This window comes from Podarcis erhardii (genome assembly GCF_964252035.2).
Source record: "Podarcis erhardii genome assembly, chromosome: 8".
Classification (NCBI taxonomy): Eukaryota; Metazoa; Chordata; class Lepidosauria; order Squamata; family Lacertidae; genus Podarcis; species Podarcis erhardii.
In genome coordinates this window covers 92,238,850-92,263,430 of record NC_138499.1, presented here as the reverse complement: position 1 = coordinate 92,263,430, position 24,581 = coordinate 92,238,850, and the positions used below count along the sequence as shown (strand labels likewise).

The following is a 24,581-nucleotide window of genomic DNA, read 5'->3' as shown; positions in this document are numbered from 1 at the left end:
TATGTATGTCAACTCCCAGAGTATATAATTGCAGCCCTAAGCACAATGAAATAAGCATTTCGGGGGGGGGGGTTTAGTGCAAACAATATTTGGTGAATATTGGATGTTAAAGATCCCTACTTAGTTTGCAGAAATATACTGTACATTAAATTAAAGTACTTTTGAAAGCAGAGGGAGCTCAAGAAAACTACCGGTACTTGCCTCTAAATGAGCAAATAAATAAATAAAAATACGGAAGATTGGATGTGACTGTAAAAAGATTATTCTAGACAAAGAACTGTAGAGGAATTTGATTATTGAGAATCATTATATATTCATAAAAGACAGAGAGTTATATTAATAATTTCCTAAATGGATTATATTAATTCCACATTCAAGTGATGGTCAATGAATTTATGGATTAGTTTATCAGAAGAAGTGGTTAACTCAATTGAAACACTAAGGTTCTGGGTTCAGATGGTTTAAGAGCTGGTATTTTAAAAACCTCTGACAGAAACAGTGCAGGTAATACATATGGAAGAAATGGCTTAGATCAAAAGCAGTGCATCTCTTTCACCACAGCAGCTTCCAAAAAACTGACTCTAGGAGGGATCAGTGGGAAATTAGTGAACCCATATGAAACTATCAAACATTGTCTGCTTTTCTGTGATTTCCTATACACAGAAAAATCTAAGGCTGTCATCACGCAGCCCCCATGGGAGGGTTTGTAGTGCCTCATCATAATCCTGGATTTGCATGAAGTCGGGGTGGGGGAGGGAGCAAAAATGAAGGCAGGTTTTAAAATGGCAGTTTTAAACAATGGCAGAGATTTGCGCCACTGGAAAATTCCTCTCCAAAATCCCCCTCTCAGGCGTGGGATTGACCTTGGACTTTTATGAGAGGGTTATGGCAGATGGGAAAGGAAAACTAGAACCAGCACATAATACCAGGTCTGACAAAACATACCAGGCTGATACCACATATCAGCGAAGGGCCTCAACATCTGGAGCACCAGGAGGAGCAGCTGCTACGCAGACTAAACCAAAAACTGTTAGATAAAATGGCGTCTGGCACGTTTCCTTGCTGCGTCACTGGCTGTCCGTGCCGAACAAAACAACTTCAGCTCTCTTAGCTTAGTCCTAGCAGAGTTCACGCAGCGGGGAAAACTGCTGCTGTGTGTGGAAAAATAAATCAAACTGAAAGCAGGCTTTCCTCTTATCTCCAATAGTCTTTAATGAGTAGAAAAACATCGTAAATCAGCCCGGTGAATTGGCTGGCATCTTTCCGCTTTCTCCGTCAAAAGCGAAAGAAAGAAACACACACAGAGAAACACTCTCCTATGTGTACATAGCCACGCCTCAGAATGTGAGACGTCACTCAGAACTGTTTAACCCTGTAAGTTCTGATTCTCCTCACACCCCCTCTCGTCTCGCATCCTGAGGGAAACTGTGAGCATACATCTACAGGCCTCTTTGAGTTCAACTCCATTCCCATTGCCTCTTGCCCCTTCCTGGCTTCTGTCTCAGGCAACTGTTGAACTTTCTCGAAACTCTCAGGTTCGCACTGTGCGAAACCAACCCACACGCTGGTGACCTGAAACCTCTCAGGTGGTACCCCCTTCGTGGAGCGTGCGGAATGTCTGAGCACTGTCTCAGGTGCTCCCTCTGACCCACTGGGGCCAGCAAGTGTTTCACTGGTACCAGAAGGCTCCCCCTCTGACTTACTGCATCTTCGGGCCTTCTGAACTTTGCTAACGGGAGACAAAGGCTCACTCTTGGGCTCCCTTTTAACAACCTGTGGAGATGCCCATAGAATAGAATCATAGAATCATAGAATCATAGAGTTGGAAGAGACCACAAGGGCCATCGAGTCCAACCCCCTGCCAAGCAGGAAACACCATCAGAGCACTCCTGACATATGGTTGTCAAGCCTCTGCTTAAAGACCTCCAAAGAAGGAGACTCCACCACACTCCTTGGCAGCAAATTCCACTGTCGAACAGCTCTTACTGTCAGGAAGTTCTTCCTAATGTTTAGGTGGAATCTTTTTTCTTGTAGTTTGGAACCATTGCTCTGTGTCCGCTTCTCTGGACAATCCTGTTCTTGACCCTGGTCAGCGACCAGGACAATCCTGTTCTTGACCCTGCTCAGCGACCTGGTCCTCATCAACAGGTTCAGCTTCTGCCTCTCCCTCCTCCTCAGAATCAGACAGACATTCTGAGAGAACGTCAGGATTCGCATGGATCCTTGACCAACCATTCTGCTCACAGAACTCAGCATTTCTGCTAACTAGAATCCTGGACTGATCACCATCTGGGTATGCAAACCTCCACCCCTTTGTCCCAGGCTCGTACCCACAAAAGATCATTTTCCGGGACCTCGGGTCACCTTTCTTTCGTTGAACCTTTGGCACAAGCACCCACGCTTCACAACCAAACACACGGAAGAAATGCAGCTTCGGCTTCTTCTGGTGCAGCAAGAAATACGGGGTGTCACCTACCACTGAATTGTAGGACCTGTTCATCGTGAAATTGGCCGTCTTCACCGCCTCCCCCCAAAAACTCTGAGGCAAACCAGAGTCAAACAGTAAAGCGTCAACTGCTTCGGCCAGTGCCTTGCTCCTGCGCTCCGCCACACCAATCTCCTGAGGAGAGGTAGCAACCATCAACCAGTGACGTATTCCCTTCTGGCGGAAGAAACTCTGCAGAGCAGACCCAGTGACCTCTGCGCCTTGGTCACTCTGGAAACTCTGCACCTTGGTGGAAAACTGTAGTTCTACTGCCACAACCCAATCTTTGATCAGTTGCGCTGCCTCGCTTTTGCATTTCAGCGAGAAGACCCAGGCGTTCTGGGTAAAATCATCTGTCAGCGTCAGCGCAAATCTGGCCCCGCCCAGACTCTCTGGCATGGGCCCACAAAGGTCTGTGTGCACAAGCTCAAAAGGCTTTGTGGTTACCCTCTCTAATCTGGGATAACTGCACCTTTTTACTTTGCCCTTCTGCATGCCCTACAATCTAGGGATCGGTCACATGCTTTTATCTTGCAACCTACAGTGCACTGGGGCAACTTCTGGATACCTTCCCAACAGCCATGTGACATTCTCCTGTGCCACAAATGAGCACATGAATCATGAGGTGGAACGTTTGCACACTTCGCCTGTGCTTCCTCAGCGTCCCCCTTACCCTCCAGAGGTGTCTCCAGAACAAAGAGGTTGTTCTGACATGCAACACTGACCAGTTGTTTCCCACCCCTGGAAATAGATCAGACATTATTTTCAAATCAAATCTTATACCCTTCCTGTAAAAGACAAGATACAGATAAAAGACAATGCTTCATTCCAGGCACAACGTAGACCTCCAGCTCTGCCTGTAAAAAAGAAACAAACACATTTCCAACAGTGGTTAAAAGTCTCTGTGACCCATCAGCAAAAATGACTGTCTTCCCAGTTGAAACAGCCCTGCAGTTCCACATTTCACCACTAGGTGGCGCTGGCATCAGATGGTGACTGGCACCGGAGTCTATGACCCAACGCAGCACTCTCCCCTCACTGGAGTTGTCCTCTAGCGTTGCCATGGAGGCTAGATAAGAACCGTCCTCCACACTTCCTGTGTCACGTCCTCCCTGCGCATTCCCACGCTGGCCCCCTCTCCTGGACTGGCTGCCATGGAAACCTGGCTGACTGCCATGGGAAGCGACCTTGGAGACATCCTGCTCAGTCTCTCTGGCTCTCCGCGGACAGGATCGACGCAAATGGTAAACAGACTTGCAGACAAAGCATCGCCGAGTGGAAAAAAACTGAACTGGGCCTCCAGCTGGCCTGGCCCCCCCTCTGTAACCGGATGGGCTCTCTGTGCCAGCTCTGCCCCCTCTGAAACGGCGTTCCTCCTCATCACACACAGTGGAAAACTTTACAAACTTGCTTTTGGTCTTCTCTGCCCCCCCCCCCCGACTTTTTCTGCAGCTCTCCTTGAGGCTGTGACTTCAGGGACATGACCAGCAGCCCCTTCTGGGCTCTCGGCTTTCTCCCGGCCCTGGTCTCTTGCTGAGCTTTTACACAGACTCCTCAGCACCTCCCAGGCAGCCTGAGCCGACTCAACGCCCTCCAAGTGGGGCAACAGCAAAGCGTCCACGCTTGCTTTCAACATGCAGAGCTCCCTTTGCATTCTCTGCTTTCTATCCTCCAGCAAAGCAGCCTCAAAGCCTGCTGCGTCAACCTCAGCAGCAACTGGCGTGGGGGGTGCTGGCTCCTTCTGGGCTATACTCCAGAGCCCTGTGGCCAAAAACCACCCCCTCACTCTTCTAACCCAGATATCCCAGGACTGGGTTGTGAGCTTTTCAAACGGGACATCATATGACTCCTGGCCATCTGCCATCTTCTCCCCCGGGGCTCAGCTTACTCACGTAACAGCAGCTCCTCCGGCACCCGGTCCAGCAGATCAGATCCTCCCAGCGAGCTTCTCTCTGCCTCAAAACGTCAGGCAAAACTCCAACTGGCTCCAGCTCAGCTGGCTTCCCCCCCACACAGGCACAACGCAGCAACAGCTTCAAAAGCTTGGCTGACCCTCCATAACCTGTTAGATAAAATGGCGTCCGGCATGCTTCCTTGCTGCGTCACTGGCTGTCCATGCCGAACAAAACAACTTCAGCTCTCTTAGCTTAGTCCTAGCAGAGTTCACGCAGCGGGGAAAACGGTTGCTGTGTGTGGAAAAATAAATCAAACTGAAAGCAGGCTTTCCTCTTATCTCCAGTAGTCTTTAATGAGTAGAAAAACATCGTAAATCAGCCCGGTGAATTGGCTGGTATCTTTCCGCTTTCTCCGTCAAAAGCGAAAGAAAGAAACACACAGAGAGAAACACTCTCCTATGTGTACATAGCCACGCCTCAGAATGTGAGACGTCACTCAGAACTGTTTAACCTTGTAAGTTCTGATTCTCCTCACAAAAACTATGTCATCTGAAGATGTATTGGCTCAGGCACTTAGTAAAATTAATGATTCTTTGGAAAATTTAGCAAAACAGGTAGCAGAAATGAATAAACAAGTGGCTGAGACAAATAAACAGGTGGCTGAGGCATCAGCAAAAATTGACTTGAACACTACAAGTATTAATGATCTGGGAAAGAAAGTGAACTTTAATACACAGTCTATTGAAAAATTAATTGAGGAATCGGCCACGACTCGAAAAGTAGCTGAGGAAGCGAAAGGAATTGCATCTGCCGCCCAGGAGAAGATACTACCTGCATACAAGAAACTGAAGGACCACAACCTGACATTGTCCATGATAGAACTACAAGGGAAGGAGAAGAATTTGAGAATCAGAGCGGTACCTGAAAGTGAGAAGGAGAACCTGGCGGACTTTCTTACAGAGGAATTTATAGACTTTTGGCAAGAGGACTTGGGGAAGGAAGAATTTAAGATAGTGAGTGCATTTAGAATTGGGAAAAGACAGAGGAAGAACAAAGTAAGAGACTGCTTGATCACTTTTCGAACAAAAGAAGAAAGAGACAAAATCTTAAATCTGCACTACCAAAGAACCTTGGAAATTGAAGACTCATTCGTGGAGATCTTCAAGGACATCCCAAAACATATTTTGGACATAAGGACCTACTACAGAGATCTTGTTGAGGAGAAAAAGGATACCCTTCAGGTGGGAATTTCCCCAAGGCCTATCTTTTAAATACAAAGAAAGGAAAATAAGAATAAGAACGGTGAATGATAAAGACAAGTTTTTGAAAGACCACGAAGAACACCTACAGAAAGAAGCAGAATCAGGAGAAGAGCCAAAAACACTGGAAAAAGGAATTTTGGGCATAGCAAACTTATCATTTGGACTCCTCAGTCCAGAGAAAGAGACACCACCGACAGAAAAAGAACAGCTACTTGGAGCAGTTGGAGGTAAAGTGAAGTAACCCCATCATGGCTCTGCAACTTCTAAGTTGGAATTGTAATGGACTTAATTCCCCTCGGAAGAGAAAAAGTGTGTTTCATATATTAAAAAAAGAACAATTGGATTTGATTTGCCTACAAGAAACACATGTAATGAGGCTACACAGGAAATTACTTATTAATAAGAGATTGGGACAAGAGTTTATTTCATCTGACAAAGTTAAAAAAAGAGGAGTAGTGATATATGCAAAGGAGAGACTTTTACCGAAGTTAATTTTTAAAGATGAGCAAGGAAGATACCTGGCAATTGAAATTCAATTTCAAGGAGAGAAATTTTTGATAGTAGGAATTTATGCACCAAACGAGGGGAAATCTGAATTTTTTAAGAAGTTGCATGAGACTTTACTGGACCATCTAGATGATAACCTGATTCTGATGGGGGACATGAATGGAGTAGTATCTACAAACATGGACATGGCTTTCTGGGAAATGATTTATAATGAACTGAAAAAGGTATTTAAATATACCTTCCTTAAGAAACCAGAGGCCTTTCTTCTGGGCATGGTCGGCCAATTGGTGTCAAAGAAAGATAGAACTTTTTTTATGTATGCAACAACAGCAGCAAGAATACTCATCGCGAAGTATTGGAAGACACAAGATTTACCCACTCTGGAAGAATGGCAGATGAAGGTGATAGACTACATGGGACTAGCAGAAATGACCGGCAGAATCCGAGACCAGGGAAAAGAGTCGGCAGAAGAAGACTGGAAGAAATTTAAAGACTATTTGCAGAGGCATTGCAAAATTAATGGACATTAGAGGGATGTTGGACAGAAATTAAGTGGCTACCAGCTGTAATGTAAAGGTTGAGCAATAAGTTATAATAAGTTATAATAAGGATTTGCTGAGTTAAGAATTTGAACTGGAATACAAAAAGGGGAGGTGAGAGGAGGTCTGGGAAACAAGTTAATGGAAATAAGTAATGGAAACTATATTTGTTTTAACTGTTTTTTATTTTTGTATCTTTGTATTTTTGTTACTTTTTGTTACTTTTTGTATTTTTTTTCTTCTTTTTCCTTTTTTTTCTTCTTTGTACTAATTTGGAAACTCTAATAAATATTTACAAAATCAACGAGATTTGAGTGAATTTGGGGCAGAGAAGCAGGTTGTTCCGTTAAAGCTGATTTGGTGTTCTTGTGCAACAAGCACATCCCCCCCCCCCGCTACTTTTTGTGGTAAATCAAGCAATAATGGGAGAAAATGCCGGCAAGTGTGAGATAATAATTGCTTGATGTTGTATAACCTCTCTGCAAACAAACCAGGATGAGTGCTTAATAAATAGCTGACACAATTCAACCTTCCTGCAAAAATTTTTGGAAACAAAATCAGGATGATTGTTAAATAAAGAAGTTGTATAGAAATGGCCTGGGAGTAACATGTATTGAACAGCATGCAAATACAGGATTGCACTATTACGTAGCTGTCAATCTTCCCTTTTTTTGCGGGAAATTCCCGTATTCTAGCGCTGTTTCCCGCTGCTTCCCGCTGCTATCTCGGATTGTTAGATATCCTGTAGACTGTCCCCGGGACGGGTGAGGCTGCTGATCCCTTATTTTCAAGGCTGCTGATCCCTTATTTTCAAATCTGAAAGTTGACAGCTATGCACTATTAGTTGCAAACTGATATGTTTTTAATTGTTCAAGCAACCAGGAAATAATTACAAGTTTTTCTATGAATTACAAAATTGCTCCTACCTCCTCAGTGACTTAAATTGCTCTCACCAAATCAGTACACCTTGTTATTCTCCACCTCTTGATTTAATCAGAGAATAGTTTGCTCTTGAAAACTTAATTCCAGGTTTTGTAAGTCTCACACTTGATTAGGCAATTGATATGAATTGGCAAATCTGGTGGTTCGTTGATTCATAATACAGTGGTACCTTGAGTTACAAACGCCTCAGGTTACAAATTCTTCAGGTTAAAAACACCGCTGACCTGGAACACTTACCTCAAGTTGAGAACTTGTCCCAGGATGAGAATGGAAATTGTGTGCCGGTGGCACAGCGGCAACAAGAGGCCCCATTAGCGAAAGCATGCCTCTAGTTAAGAACAGTTTCAGGTTAAGAATGGACCTCCGGAACGAATTAAGTTCGTAACTAGAGGTACCACTGTAATGAAAGCAAAATGTTGGTTTCCTGTTGCATGGGTTAAGTAGTAAGCTTTCCTTTCTTCTTGTTTTCAGGAAACGGAGGACCATGTGGCCTTCTTAGTAACTGTTCCAACAGCCCTGGCAATTTTCTTCACCATATTTATCCTTGCCTGTATAGAGCCATTATTCAAGAAGTTCCTTCGTGTTTTCTCTTTGGTCGTTTGGGTGTGTCTGGTTGCCATGGGATATCTCTTCATGTGTTTTGGTGGAATAATCTGTCCATGGGACCAGGTAAGTTTTTGTATGAAATTGATTCTTGCTGGTTTTGAGAGGGCCATATTATTTTGCCAGGAATGTGAAGGAGGGGAAAAAAAGGTCACAGATTTCAAAAATTGACACTCCTTGATCCAGTTGGGAAAACATCCAGTGCAAAGGCTGCAGATCTCTACTTGAAAATCCAACATTCCCAAAGAACATTTTTAGAGAACATAGATAGAAATAATTATGTATTTTAAGTAGGGCACAATCATATGGGAAAGTCTTCTGCACAAACCCTATTGAAACAAATGGGTACTGGGCAAGGGCATGCCAGTCTGATGACTGCCCTTTAAAACATCCCATGTGATGTCTCTAACATTATAAAGAGCTAATTATTAGAATTTTGGTCAAGTGATAGAAGAATTCTCCTTTTGGGTCAGCAGATCAGCTAGCTGAGTCATAGAATAATCTGGAAGGGGGGCTGCTCACACCATAGTCTGCTTTGTTTTCTACATCCCTCTTTAATTTCAAATAGTATTTTAAAGCAAGGCAATGGCTAATATGCAGAAAGTCCTAAAGAGATGTAGAGTGGATGCATTTGACATTTTTTTCACAGGGAAATATTGTCATAAATTGATAAATCCCTTTAATTTATTCTATGGTTACCTAGAATAAACACAGCCTGTAAAGGTGTAATAGCCGTAGGTCATAGTCTTCCACTGATAACTAAGCAGGTATCAAATATAATTACGCTGTGCATTTTTCCTCCATGAATTTCTGAAAGATTGCAGAAGTATGGTAAAAGACAAAGACAAATATTAATGGTCAGCTGCAGCAATGCATTGATTTTCATTCGTTTCTTTTTCTGTTACTTTATTGTGTACGCAAATACACTCACAAACATACAGTGTTCCGTTTGTTTCAATGGGCTTTGTTTAGAGGCATTTACTGTAACTTGTATTCTTGCACAAACGCAATTGAAATGAATGGGCAGCTGGCCTTCTGACTTTGCCTGTTAAACAGAGCAGCACTTTCTGGGTGCTGCAGCTCAGGCTTCAGCTTCTGCAGCTTCAGTCAGTGACCTGAGGGACCCTGGACTGGAGGAGATTCTGTCCATCTCTAGATTTGGGCAAACCACCTTCATCCCTAACACAGGCAGAGATTTGAAGCAGGGACACAACCGGATGCTTACCGTTTACATGCCTTGTTGCTACACCAGCCATTAAGAAGACGGTTACATTACGTTGACCACAGTGGAGGGAGTTGGGGATGCGTAGCCTGGAGAAGAGGAGGCTGCGAGGAGATAGGAGAGTCATCTTCAAACATCAAAAGGACCGCCAAATGGAGGGTGGAACATGCTTGTTTTCTCCTGTTCTGGCGGCCAGGACCCGAACCCATGGCTTGAAGTTACCAAAAAGGAGATTCTGACTAAATACCAGAAAGAACTTTGTGATGGTGTGAGCTGTTTGGCAGCAAAACAGCCTCCCTTGGAAGATGGTGGACTCGCCTTCCTGGGAGGTTTTAAAGCAGAGGTTGGATGGTCATCTGCCATGGATGTTTTAGTTGAGATCCCTGCATTGCAGAGATGGGATAACCCTCAGGGTCAGCGCTACAGTTCTATGACTATGTTATGCAGTGTTTTGGGATGCATTTAAATGACGATGTGTAAAGTTTTAGGAAATCTTTATTTCAGTTGTAATTTATCTGGCTTGGTTTTTAAATTTGTAGATCTCATTGCCCTCTTCTTCATGTTATCCCTTTGTCATCACATGTTCCCCTGGTGTATGAGCACATCCTTGAGTTCCTTCTAGTCTAGTTGGTGTGAGGACAGAGTGTCCCATGTGCAGATTAGGGTCTTGCTGATGTCAGCAAGGAGGTTCAACTGCCCCAGCCTGTTTGCAGAGCTGGAGAAACCCTTCTTTGTTTTTGTTTTTTAAATTTTGTTTACATTAGTTTGTTTTTTCATTATGAAAAGCCTGAGCAAATTCATTCAGATGAGACTCTGGGAGAGTGGCAGTTTCAGGAGGCTGGGAGAGGGCTGGTCCCTTGATGCCACCCTCCTCCAGCCATGCATGGCCGACTGGGTCGTGCCCACTTCTGCTGTATTTAGGAGGGGCTTGGGTGGGCAGAGCGCCCTCTTTGCTCGCTGGTGTGGGATTTACCACCCACCCACTCAGTGGGGGAGCAGGCAAGTTGGTGCAAGGACCTTGCTATGGTTTACTTGGTCGCCATATTTGGGGCCAGGGAGGAATTTTGTCCTGCAAGCAAATGGGCTGGTTTTCAAGTTTTTGCCTCCTAATGAGAACCGTCACAACTCTGGCAGATAAGGCATTGGGCTGGATAATGCGGGTACCCTGTTAAAGTGGCCCGGGTGTGTGTGTGTGACTCTATCTGGGAGTCTTCTTGTTGACCAAAGCACCTGTGCGGGGTCGTGGCACCTGATCCATGTCGGCAGTGACTCGTCAGCACAGGATTAACCCTGCTGGGTTCCTATCAGGTAGCTTGCTGGATGCCGGATGCATGTCTGGTGCCTCAACCAAACATACTCTTACCTTTAATCACTAAAGTTGTGGCCTAATTCAACTCAGTTCCAGTCTCCTGTGTTCATTTCTTTAGTCTTCCCAGTGCTGGCCACAGACATCATGTGCCAGTGGTGGCAAATATTTTCTTTAGTGTTGAGATTTCTAAGGAGATTCAGGATTATATGGGAAATGGCACAGGTTGGAGATGGAAAGAAGCACAAGTGCTTCAACATTTGGTATCCAAAGATCTGATGGAGGCCTATCAGGTTGCTGAAATCAAGCTGTGATTCTCATTTAACTGTCAGAAGATTTTGCAGGCCAAGAAGATGGAATGCGTTGCAAAGTATCTCTGCTTGAAGTATCGTTTTTGGAATTCAGTAGAATGTCTTAAAAGTGCCTTTTAGGCAACCATCAAGGAATTTCTTGCCAGCTGCAGGAGCACGTTGCAGCCAGCCGGACAGCAGGAACCGTCTCCCTCATTGCTTTCCAATGACTCACTGAAATGAACAAACATTAGTGGATTAAAAATGAAATGTGTCCAGGTTTAAAGAAGGGAAGTCAAAACTGAAAGGGGCTCGTAAATGAGGGAAGGCAATCCCCCCCCTCAGTAAGGTGGGTTACCTGGCTAATGCAAAAACCCTCAAAGCTGAAACTAGCCAGTGATTGTACTAACTCTATCCTTAAACTTTATACATTTGAATTAAGAGGGATTAGGAAAGTCAAACATATTACCTTATGGAACTTGAGATGTCTTTCGTCTTCCAGCAAGGGTATATTTTTCTGGTTTTGTATGTGATATTATTAACAATATTTTTCTTTAATTTACATTACCTTCTCATCTTCCCAAAGGGCAAGATTACAACACATCTTCTGCTCTTTATACCTCTGTATAAACTTTGAGAAAGATTAGCATGTAGCAGACTTGCCAAGACCACCCAGACTGCTGGGTCTCCTGCGTTCAAACCCAAGCCACACCATTTGAGGTGGGGTGGGTGGTGACCCGGAAAGCAATCCTTTCAGTAATGGTACCCCATTAACGCTGTTCCTTCCCTAGAGAGGCATGCCTGCTGCGTTTTGGATGCCAGGCAAAGACCTTTTTATTCTCCCAGAACTTTTAAGTTCTGAATTTTGCTGTAAACTTCTGTCTAAATTGCTGCTCTTGTTAATTGCTTTGTGATTTAAAAATTGATTGTGTGATTCCCCCCCCCCATATGGCTTTGATTTTATTCTGTTTTGTTGTAAATCACCCCCTGGCAACCATCAGGCTGTATACATATACAAAATTAAGTGTTCATGCTTACATGTTCAAAATCAGTGATTCATGCTACAGCGATGGTGTGCAGAATAGCACAAAACCAAGTTACCTGGAAATAGCCTTGATATGCAGATATTCTTCATGTGTGGAAGTTTAGAATGTCAGTGAGAACATTAGGTTAGGACCCTTTCCCCTGACACTTGGGGGGTCACTTTTGTTTGGAGGGACATTCAGTTATAAGAACCCCCATTTGATATAGGAAATGTGGCAGCCCATACACAGATTTACCACCTCAGCGAGCATTAAGTCTGAATCATAATCCATAAGTATTATAAATCATGTATGAAATAAAACATAACATTTTTGCATTTGCACTAGTTAAAATAGTTGATTGCTTCCTTAACCCTTCAGTCATGAAGCATGTGCCCTGCCTGCTTCATTCAAACCCTTTAAGACAGCAGAAGTATGAACAAATAGTGTATATATTTAATTTGACTGAATGTTAAGAGATCAGGATGGATTGTTGAAAACAGGCGTTTATATTTATACATTAAAAGGAAGGGCAGTATAGATGAGGCAGCTGACTTTTTCGGTCTCTGGCCATTGCAGAGCCTGCAAATTCAATTTGTTAAAAGAATGGGATGGCTTGTCTTTGACAAGGAGAATTCACTTGGTGAAAGGTATAATCTGGCCTAAATTCAGAACAGTCCAGTGAAGAATGACTGGATTGCAGCAGTTTTAAATTTTTGCTTTGAGGTTCAGGGCATCTTCTGATTGTGGCCATTATAGTAACCACTTTCAATTTCTCCTTCCATTGCTTTGGGCTTTGTCAAACATTCACAAATATTGCAGTGGCGTGCGCTCCACTGATCTGTTGAAAATCTGTTGTGTCTTCGTGATGTTCTGAGGTTTCAAAAATCCCATTTTAATCAACCATTTAATTAAGGGCAAGTTATGAGCACATGTCTGTTTGTTGAGTTTCCTTCCCAAGGGAAAAAATGGTCACTGCTGAACTGAGCTGGCAGATACCCACAGAAGTCTGTAGGCGGGGGGGGGGATACTTTTGTGTTGTGTGCTGTTTGCTTCTGGGGCTGCTTCTCTATCTGTGTGTGTGCGTAAGAGAAACTCACATTGATCCTGCCATTTCTATCCTGTCTCTAATGTAAGTAAACTGTGACTGCATGGGAGGCTGGGTTGTAATACATGAGATTCTAGACTGTTTTCCAGTTAGCACATTTTCATAGAATCATAGAATCATAGAGTTGGAAGAGACCACAAGGGCCATCGAGTCCAACCCCCTGCCAAGCAGGAAACACCATCAGAGCACTCCTGACATATGGTTGTCAAGCCTCTGCTTAAAGACCTCCAAAGAAGGAGACTCCACCACACTCCTTGGCAGCAAATTCCACTGTCAAACAGCTCTTACTGTCAGGAAGTTCTTCCTAATGTTTAGGTGGAATCTTATTTCTTGTAGTTTGGAACCCTTGCTCCGTGTCCGCTTCTCTGGAGCAGCAGAAAACAACCTTTCTCCCTCCTCTATGTGACATCCTTTTATATATTTGAACATAGCTATCATATCACCCCTTAACCTCCTCTTTTCCAGGCTAAACATGCCCAGCTCCCTTAGCCGTTCTTCATAAGGCATCGTTTCCAGGCCTTTGACCATTTTGGTTGCCCTCCTCTGGACACGTTCCAGTTTGTCAGTGTCCTTCTTGAACTGTGGTGCCCAGAACTGGACACAGTACTCCAGGTGAGGTCTGACCAGAGCAGAATACAGTGGCACTATTACTTCCCTTGATCTAGATGCAATACTCCTATTGATGCAGCCCAGAATTGCATTGGCTTTTTTAGCTGCCGCGTCACACTGTTGGCTCATGTCAAGTTTGTGGTCAACCAAGACTCCTAGATCCTTTTCACATGTACTGCTCTCAAGCCAGGTGTCACCCATCTTGTATTTGTGCCTCTCATTTTTTTTGCCCAAGTGCAATACTTTACATTTCTCCCTATTAAAATTCATTTTGTTTGTTTTGGCCCAGTTCTCTAATCTGTCAAGGTCGTTTTGAAGTGTGATCCTGTCCTCTGGGGTGTTAGCCACCCCTCCCAGTTTGGTGTCATCTGCAAATTTGATCAGGATGCCCCTGAGTCCATCATCCAAGTCGTTGATAAAGATGTTGAATAAGACCGGGCCCAAGACAGAACCCTGTGGCACCCCACTAGTCACTCTTCTCCAGGATGAAGAGGAACCATTGATGAGCACCCTTTGGGTTCGGTCAGTCAGCCAGTTACAAATCCACTGAGTGGTAGCATAGTCAAGACCGCATTTTACCAGCTTCTTTACAAGAATATCATGGGGCACCTTGTCAAATGCCTTGCTGAAATCAAGGTAGGCTACATCCACTGCGTTCCCTTCATCTACCAGGCTTGTAATTCTGTCAAAAAACAAGATCAGGTTAGTCTGACATGACTTATTTTTCAGAAATCCATGCTGACTATTGGTGATCACAGCATTCCTTTCTAGGTGCTCACAGACTGTTTGCTTAATGATCTGCTCCAGAATCTTCCCTGGTATTGATGTCAGACTGACTGGGCGGTAATTATTTGGGTCCTCTCTTTTCCCCTTTTTGAAAATAGGGACAACATTTGCCCTCCTCCAGTCTGCCGGGACTTCGCCTGTTCTCCAGGAATTCTCGAAGATGACTGCCAGTGGTTCTGAGATCACATCTGCCAGTTCTTTTAATACTCTCGGATGCAGTTCATCTGGCCCTGGAGACTTGAATACATCTAAACTAGCCAAGTATTCTTGTACTATCTCCTTAGTTATTCTGGGCTGTGTTTCCTCTGCTGAATCATTTGCTCCAAATTCTTCAGGTTGGGCATTGTTTTCTTTATTGGAGAAGACTGAGGCAAAGAAGGCATTGAGGAGTTCAGCCCTTTCTGTGTCCCCTGTTTGCATTTCACCATCTTCTCCTCTGAGTGACCCCACTGTTTCTTTGTTCTTCCTTTTGCTACGAACATACCCATAAAAGCCTTTTTTGTTGCTTTTAACCTCTCTAGCAAGCCTGAGTTCATTCTGTGCTTTAGCTTTTCTGACTTTGTGTCTACACGTGCTGGCTATTTGTTTGAATTCCTCTTTGGTGGGTTTCCCCCCTTTTCCATTTTTTGTACACATCCTTTTTTAATCTTTTTTATTATTATTAATTTTTTAGGAAAGTTTTTCTTTTACAAATTATATAAACACACTCATATTCCAATTGTTACAAATTTTTGACTTCCCCCAGCTCCCCCCGCAATCCTCATACTTTTATATTTATTCCACATTTCCTTTATAATTATATTGCCAGTTTGTAAATCTTTACAGCTCTTTTCCCTTTTACAATACCCTTTCTCGTTCACAAAGCCTCTTTAAATCCAACTAGTGTTGTCTGCTCATCACAAATATTTTCCAGATAAATCGTAAACTTTCTCCAGTCCTGAGTGAACTTGTGGTCTTTCTGGTATCTGATTTTTCTTGTCAATTTATCTAGTTCAGCAAAGTCTATTAGTTTCCGCCTCCATTCTTCCAGTGTCGTTAGTTCTTCTTGTTTCCATTTATGGGCCATTAAAATTCTTGCCGCAGTCACTGCATATTGAAAAAGTTTGTAATCACGTCTGTTAATTTCTCTTCCTGTAATTCCTAACAAAAAGGCTTCTGGTTTCTTCACAAACGTATATTTAAACATATTTTTCAACTCATTATATATCATTTCCCAGAAACCCTTTACTTTCTTGCACTCCCACCACATATGGTAGAACGACCCTTCCCTTTCTTTACATTTCCAACATTTATTACATGTTTTATACATTTTTGCAAGTTTGACGGGAGTGATATACCATCTATATACCATTTTCATAATGTTTTCCTTTATCGTCATACATGCAGTGAATTTCATATTTTCCTTCCATACTTTCTCCCAATCTGCTAATTGTATACTATAACCAAAGTCCCTGGCCCAGTGTATCATAACCGATTTAACTTCTTCGTCTTTTGTTTGCCATTCCAATAACATTTTATACATTTTTGACAGTACTTTATAATCGTTATTGTCAGGGGTTCAGGGAGAGAGACGCAGAGTGAGGGGGAAGGATTCCAGACTGACGAGGAAGAGGATGACAATGACCCAAGATTGTCCATGAGTCCGTCCAGTGAATCGGAGGACTCCCAAAAGGGAGCCCCTCTGGTCAAGCCAAGGGGAGCTAGAGGGGGAAGCAGTCAGGAGCAGGGAAAGGAAGGGGGAACCCCCAGTGGGAGTTGGAGAGCGAGACCGGCTGCTCCGCTGGAACGGAGTGAGGGGGGAGGAGTGACCAGTGTGTCAGAAGGAGCAGAACAGGAAGCAGAGAGGGGAAGGAGACCAGGGCAAAACGTGCTGCCGGAAGGGGAGGAAAGTAGTATTGAGGGCAATGTAACGGTCGAAAGGAAGGTCAAGAGCAACGTAAGCGCGCCAAGTTCAAAATGGGAGGCGCGCGGAAATGAAGAGAGTCCTGGGGAGGAGCCTGGTCCCAAAGCCCGAAGGAGGGGGGAGGAGGCGGCAGAGGATTCAGCCTCGGGAGAGTCCCGAAGGGAGAGAACACAGGGGGGCAGAAAGACCCTGCGGAAAAGGAAAGAGAGAAAGAGGTGGACCAGTACAAGCCTCTTAAACTGGTGTCGAGGGGGGAGCGAGTCAGAGGGGACTTCAGCGGTCTAAGGGTAACAGACGTAGGGTCACGGACTTCGGATCTAAAGCTACTGATGTTCTTGAATAAAAGCTTTTGTACATAAGCTGGAGTGGACTTTGGTCTCTTGTGAGCTGGGACTACGGGTGACTCTGACAGTAAGTCCCCTCTCCTAGAACGCAAAATTTTTTTTTGCAAAGCTCACGAACGGTGGCAGCCATGAGTGCGGAGGAACAGCTGACAACACTGCGCAACGCAGTTACGGAACTCACCGCTGCAGTCATTGCATCTCAGAAGAAGAGTGATGAAGCGGAGAAGCGCTGCCAGGACCTGCAAATAAGGTGGGAGCGTGCTAGCAAGGAGGGGTTCCCAGGGTCCAGATCAGAGGGAATTGGACTTGGAAGGCGGGGGGGCAGTCTAGTCACCCACTTCGATGGGAACCTAAAGCACTACCCAAGCTTCAGAGCAGACGTCTTGTATGCACTGCATTTGCTTCGTAATGACTTTAAAGATGAAGAGGAGAAAGTGGGGTTTATTGTGTCTCATTTGCATGGGGAGGCAAGAGCTTGGTTGCGCAATTTGTGGCGCGAAGACGGCCCTGCCCGCCGCGATTCTGATGAATTTATTAAAGCGATGGATGCTTGTTTCCAGTCAACCGTGGATCTTGATCTTGCACGCAGGGAAATGCACGGGTTGCGGCAAGGGAGAGCCACTGTGCGTCAGTATCATTCGCGATTTTTCGCCTTACTGACTGTATTGGGCTGGGAGAAGCACTGCAAACCAGTGAGAGATTTGTTCTGGGAGGGTCTCAGCGGCCCCATAAAAGATGAACTTGCCAGGGGAGACAGACCTCAGACCCTGGAGGACGTCGTGCAGAGGGCTCTTGCAATAGGGGTACGCCACGAAGAACGTCCTTGGCACAATGAGGAGGGACGCCAGGCGCGTGCACCGGCAAGGACGCCTCCTTTTCTCCCCAGAGACTTCAGCCAGGCACATCCCTCGCCTCTGGCGCGGCAGGGGGAGGAACCGATGGAAATTGGTGGTGCTAAGGCTCAGGCAACAGCCAGAGTTCCAGCTTCCGGTGCAGTAAAGGCGAAGCCTCCTAGAGGGACCAGGAAATGTTACATCTGTGACAGTGCACTACACATGGCGAAAGAGTGTCCCCAGAGGCCCCAGAAGCACACTGCAGCCTTAGCAACAGTGGCAGCAGAAGTGATGCAAGAGGAGCAGTCTCAGGGAAACGACAGTGCCTGGCTGGAAGCAGAGCTGCTGGGGCTCAGCCAGGCGAATCTGTAGAGCAGTCCCCAGTGCCTTTGCAACGTACAGACCCTTTACCACCCAAGCCAACGGTGCAGCTCACTGCAACACTCCAGTTGCCGAACGGAACCACCCTGGAAGTCCCCATCACGATCGATTCTGGGAGCAACGCGGACTTTGTGGGGGTGCAGTTCGTCAAGCAGCATCGCATAGCGCTTCTGCCCGCGACAACGCCTCTAAACGTAGTCACGGTTGATGGCAGGAAATTGCTGGGAGGACAAGTTGTGCAACAGACGCCTCCCATGGAGATGCGGATTGGACATCATAGAGAAGTCATCAGCTTCAATGTCACCCGCCTGTCGGACACGCCTATAGTACTGGGCATGAGTTGGCTGGAGAGACACAGTCCTGCGATAGCGTGGTACCAACGGCAGATCACCTTTTGCTCATCGTACTGTGCTCAACATTGTATCCAGTCCAGCCAGGAGGAAGGGACGGAGCAGCAGCTGCAACTTGGCATGGCGCAGGCAGTTCCTCGCAAGTACGAGAGTTTCCTGGAGGTTTTCTGCGAGAAGGAAGCTGACCGGCTGCCGCCCCACAGACCTTACGATTGCGCGATCAACCTGTTGCCGGGGGCGCAGCTGCCGACTGCGAAGCTGTATTCCATGTCTGAGGACGAGATGCAAGAACTCAGGGAGTTCATAGAGCATAATTTGAAGCGTGGATTCATCCGGGAGTCCAAAGCAGTGGGGGGCAGTCCTGTGTTTTTTGTAAAGAAGAAAGACACGCCCCAGAAAAGACTCATTGTGGATTTCAGGGCCATAAATTCCTTGACCAAGCCCAAGGCCTTCCCCATGCCCAAGATTGATGACCTCCTAGCGACCGTGCGGAAGGGGAAGATCTTCACCAAGTTGGATCTGCGTGGAGCGTATAATCTCATCCGTATCCGGGAGGGCGATGAGTGGAAGACGGCCATGTTCACGCCTCTGGGCACGTATGAATACAGAGTTATGCCGTTTGGTCTCCAAAATGGATCTCACGTCTTCCAAGCCTTTATGCATCACGTGCTGGCGGGGCTCCTCTACAAGAAGTGTGTGTGTTTCCTCGACGACATCCTGATCTTTTCGGAATCGCAGGAGGCTCATGAGAGAGACGTGAAGGAGGTCCTGCAGAGACTGCGAGAACACAGGCTCTACGCCAAGTTGGAGAAATGCCAGTTTGATGTGACGGAGGTGGATTTCCTCGGCTACAAGCTGTCTGACAAGGGGCTGGCCATGGACAGCGTCAAGGTCCGCGCCGTGTTAGACTGGAAGAGCCCACGCAATCGGAAGGAGGTCCAGAGATTTGTCGGGTTCGCCAATTTCTACCGCAAATTCATCAGGGGTTTTGCAAAGGAGACAGCAGCAATCACGGACACCCTCAGTTCCAAAAAGAAGAAGTTCGCTTGGACGGAACAGGCAGAGCGCTCTTTTAGGAAGCTTAAAAGCCTCTTCGCTTCCGAGGAGCAGCTGCTGCACGTGAATCCGGGCAGACCCATGCGAGTAGAGACCGACGCCTCAGACAGAGCGGTGGGAGCCGTACTCCTGCAAGAAGATTCCCAAGGAGATTGGAGACCCTGTGCCTTTTACTCCCGAAAGCTCAGCAAGGCGGAGCAAAACTACACCATATGGGACAGAGAGCTGTTGGCCATCCACGCTGCCTTCAAAGCATGGCGACACTTCCTCATAGGTGCCAAGCACACAGTGCAGGTCCGCACAGATCACAAGAACTTAGAGTATTGGCGCACGGCGAAGCTCCAGAGCCAAAGACACATGCGCTGGGCTGAATTCTTCGCGGATTTCAACTTCAGGATAGAATACATCCCGGGAGAATCCAACGTTATAGCCGACGCGCTCTCCAGGAAACCGCAATATCTCGAGGAAGCAGCGCCAGTGGCAGCCAAGCACATTTTCGCACCGCAGGCGTGGACGTGCGCTACCATCGCAGTCGACCTGGACGCGGTGCGACGTGCGTTGCAAGTAGATCGATTTGCACAATCCAAGATGGAGGCGCTGCGCAGGGGTTCGCAGAGAGAAGATGAGTTCCAATTACGCGACGGGCTGTTAACTCACAAAGGTGCCCTCTACGTACCGGGCGAAGAGCTCCGCGCGAGGGTTCTGCAGCAGTTGCACGACGCCCCCAGTGCGGGCCACTTCGGCAAGGAGAAGACAATAGAACTGGTGGCCAGGGACTTTTGGTGGCCCCAGATGCGGGGAGAGATAGCGGATTACGTCGCCAGGTGTGACACTTGTCAGAGGTCCAAGCCAGTGCACCAGAAGCCAGCGGGGTTACTGGAACCGCTGGAGACGCCACAGCAACCGTGGGAGAGGGTGGCGCTGGACTTCGTCACTGACCTGCCCAGCTCCAGAGGCAAGACGGCGGTGCTGGTGGTGGTGGACTTGTTCACCAAGATGGCGCACTTCATTCCTTGCGCGAAGGTGGCGACGGCGGAACAGACCGCCAAACTCTTCATCGATCACGTGTTCAAGGTGCATGGGCTGCCACAATCCGTCCTGTCCGACAGGGGGCGCCAATTTGTTTCTACCTTTTGGCGGAAGCTTCTAGGTATCCTGCATGTCAAGATCAACCTAACGTCGGCAAGGCATCCGCAGACCAACGGCCAAGCAGAGAGAGTCAACGCGATCATGCAGCAGTACCTGAGATGTTACGCCAATCAGCACCCGGCGGCGTGGGTAGACTACCTGCCGATGGCGGAGTTTGCCTACAACAACACGAAGCACGCGTCGACGGGGGTGACGCCGTTCTTCGCTAACAATGGTCGTCATACCAGAACCTTCCCGGGGTTCGTAACACCGGGAGAGGGGGTGACGCAAGAGGCCGACCAGTTCGCAGCAGAGCTGCAAGAGGTGCACGAGGAGCTGCGGAGACATTTGGAGCTAGCCAAACAAGCATATAAGGTGCAGGCAGACAAAAACAGGAGAGTGGGAGAGGACATCCAGGTGGGGGACTGGGTATGGTTAGCGGCCCAAGCGATGCCAGCCAGGTCGTTGGCTAAGAAGAAGCTGGGACACAAGCAGCTAGGGCCATACCAGGTGGAGGCTAGGATTAACCCTGTAGCTTTTCGACTGGCCCTCCCCGAAGGTTCCAGAGTGCACCCGGTCTTTCATAGGTCGGTGCTCACTCCCTACAAGACCCCGCACAGGTTTCAGGAGTCTGACACAGTACCGCACGCACGCACTCAGTCACCCGAGAGGGAGGGGGCGCCCAGGGCCGAACCACTCAACGAGGTCACTGAGATCCTGGACTCGAGATGGGGGGTAGAGGGAGTAGAATACTTTCTAGCCAGAGAGGGTACCCCGGCCAGTGCCAATATTTGGGTGCCGGACTACGCTTTAGACGAACCTCTTCTGAAAGACGAGTTCCATGCACTTTTCCCGCATAGACCCATGCCAGCCGAATATTTTGATGACTGGCTCTTTACACCCACACTTTCAGACAGTACTTTCAGGGGCTTTTCTTCTGCCGAGGAGAGAACGCCAGAATCAAGCCCGCCCAGGGGATCGAGTTCGGGGGTAGACACAGAACCCTCTTACTGGTGGGACGAGCAACCAGAGGACGACTGGCGCAAGAAATGGCTGACGGGGCCTTGGCAGGCAGCACCAGACGAAGTAGCAATGGAAGAGGGAGCCGAGAACACCTTGGGTGAAGAACCCGCATTCGAACACACATACACCGAGCTGCTAGCAGAGGACATTGAAGCAAACGAACTGTATCCTGCATCTACCTCCGAGGAGATGCGGCTCCCACGACCTGCCTCCGAGGGCCGGGAGGGGGGAAGGGGGGGCTTCGAGGGGGGGATGGATGTCAGGGGTTCAGGGAGAGAGACGCAGAGTGAGGGGGAAGGATTCCAGACTGACGAGGAAGAGGATGACAATGACCCAAGATTGTCCATGAGTCCGTCCAGTGAATCGGAGGACTCCCAAAAGGGAGCCCCTCTGGTCAAGCCAAGGGGAGCTAGAGGGGGAAGCAGTCAGGAGCAGGGAAAGGAAGGGGGAACCCCCAGTGGGAGTTGGAGAGCGAGACTGGCTGCTCCGCTGGAACGGAGTGAGGGGGGAGGAGTGACCAGTGTGTCAGAAGGAGCAGAACAGGAAGCAGAGAGGGGAAGGAGATCAGGGCAAAACGTGCTGCCGGAAGGGGAGGAAAGTAGTATTGAGGGCAATGTAACGGTCGAAAGGAAGGTCAAGAGCAACGTAAGCGCGCCAAGTTCAAAATGGGAGGCGCGCGGAAATGAAGAGAGTCCTGGGGAGGAGCCTGGTCCCAAAGCCCGAAGGAGGGGGGAGGAGGCGGCAGAGGATTCAGCCTCGGGAGAGTCCCGAAGGGAGAGAACACAGGGGGGCAGAAAGACCCTGCGGAAAAGGAAAGAGAGAAAGAGGTGGACCAGTACAAGCCTCTTAAACTGGTGTCGAGGGGGGAGCGAGTCAGAGGGGACTTCAGCGGTCTAAGGGTAACAGACGTAGGGTCACGGACTTCGGATCTAAAGCTACTGATGTTCTTGAATAAAAGCTTTTGTACATAAGCTGGAGTGGACTTTGGTCTCTTGTGAGCTGGGACCACGGGTGACTCTGACAGTTATTTATTATCTCTTTTTGAAATCTAGACTCTCCATCCATCCTTTTTTAATCTTAACTCAGTTAAAAGTTCTTTAGATAGCCACCCTGGCTTCTTTAGGCACCTTCCATGTTTCCGTCTCATTGGTATTGCCTGAAGTTGTGCTTTTACTATCTCCCTCTTAACAAACTCCCAGCCATCATGAACTCCCTTTCCTTTTAATATTACTGTCCATGGGATCTCACCCAGCACTTCCCTAAGTTTTATGAAGTCGGCTTTCTTAAAGTCAAGAAACTGAGTCCTAGTATGGTTGGCTGCTCCTTTCCACTGTATAGTAAACTTCAGAAGAGCATGATCACTCGCACCTAATGATCCTTCCACTTCTAGCCCACTAACCAGGTCATCAACATTGGTTAGGACCAGATCTAAAATGGCTGTTCCTCTTGTTGCTTCTCCCACTTTCTGGACAACGAAGTTGTCTGCAAGGCCAGTGAAGAATCTGTTTGACCTTATGCTCTTGGCTGAGTTTGACATCCAGCAAATATCCAGGTAATTGAAGTCCCCCATTACTACTATCTCCCTTCCTTTTGCATGCTTGGCCATCTGTTCCAGGAAGGCATCATCTATGTCCTCCGTTTGGCTTGGGGATCTATAGTAAATTCCCACAATGAGGTCCCTGTTATTCATCTCTCCCTTAATTTTGACCCAAATGCTCTCACTTTGGCTTTGAGGTTCTAAATCTTGGATCTCTTCACAGGTATACACATCCCTGACATATAACGCCACTCCTCCTCCTTTCTTGTCTGGTCTGTTTCTCTGAAATAGATTGTAACCCTCCATTATTACATTCCAGTCGTGGGACTTATCCCACCAGGTTTTAGAGCTGAAGGTTGGTCCTATGCTTTTTAGTACACAAGTGGTTTTTTTAAAAGAGTCTTTATTTTTCACATAAACCAAAGGTGTTCTGAACGTGGAATATAAATGAATGTTTCTCCAGCTTGAAGAACTTGACTCTGCTGGAGGTTTTCATGGGGCATTAGAGACTGATATTTTTGCAAACATGTTGGAAATGATTAGATGAAATGAAATATAGTGAGTTTGTACTGGCTACTCGAAGATTCAAGGGAACTATTCTAGCTTTGAAAGGCATCTCATGGGAATTTCATTGCATTTCATAGCCCAGCATGTTTTGAAAAGATACCCGAAAGGCTATAACTCTCAAGTCTGCAGGATTTGTAGCAAACTGATATTCTACAAATGCAGCAACAGAGATAAATGTTTACAACCCATACATAACTTTTGCTCAGTCTGACAACATCTTTATGGACATAAACATCCACAAATCTCTTTTTCTCCAGTCTCTGTACATCTTCTTATATATGATGCTATTGAGTGGAGGAAGTCTTGGGGTGATATCTGATTGTGCTGCTGCATAATTGCAAGAGCTGTTGAGCTAGTGGGAAGTGTCTGCTCACAGAAGAGGAAGGGAGATGACTTTCCCTTATTTCCCCAAATCATCCAAAGCAGATTATTGGGGGGGGGTGTTAAAGGAGAAAGGGGAATTGGCAAAAATCTTATCACATCCTCTTCTGTGAACAAGGATGCCTGCTGGCCTGATGCTGTCATGATTCATCATTCAACGGTACGAGCAGTTGTAAGTACAGTGGTACCTCAGGATGCGAACGGGATCCGTTCCGGAGCCCTGTTCGCATCCTGAAGTGAATGCAACCCGCGTCCGTGCATACGCGAGTTGAGACTCGCCGCTTCTGCTCATATACATGACGTCATTTTGTCCGTCTGCGCATGCGGGGGCAGCGAAACCCAGAAGTAATGCGTTCCGTTACTTCCAGGTCGCCGCGGAGCGCAACCCGAAAGTGCTCAACCTGAAGCGTATTCAACCCGAAGTATGACTGTAGAAGGCCAGCTTCCTGCAGCTCTTCTAGTCCTACCTGACTCCTGATGTAATGGGAATCCCTTTCTGTGG

At 46.8% G+C, this 24,581-nt stretch overlaps 1 protein-coding gene across 2 annotated transcripts in view; it reads left to right on the top strand.

Annotated features, from left to right (window-relative positions):
- The window catches only part of ADCY2 (adenylate cyclase 2), a gene marked incomplete at its 5' end in the record, with an annotated part of 149,422 nt that overhangs the window by 17,267 nt on the left and 107,574 nt on the right, over positions 1-24,581 (top strand). Inside the window, one exon of one of the 2 annotated variants that reach the window (XM_081872615.1) lies at positions 8,102-8,299. In XM_081872615.1, the coding sequence (XP_081728741.1) occupies positions 8,102-8,299 (198 nt within the window). Of the gene's footprint in view, positions 1-8,101; positions 8,300-24,581 lie in introns of those variants that run through there. The other variant, XM_081872616.1, reaches the window with a different exon arrangement.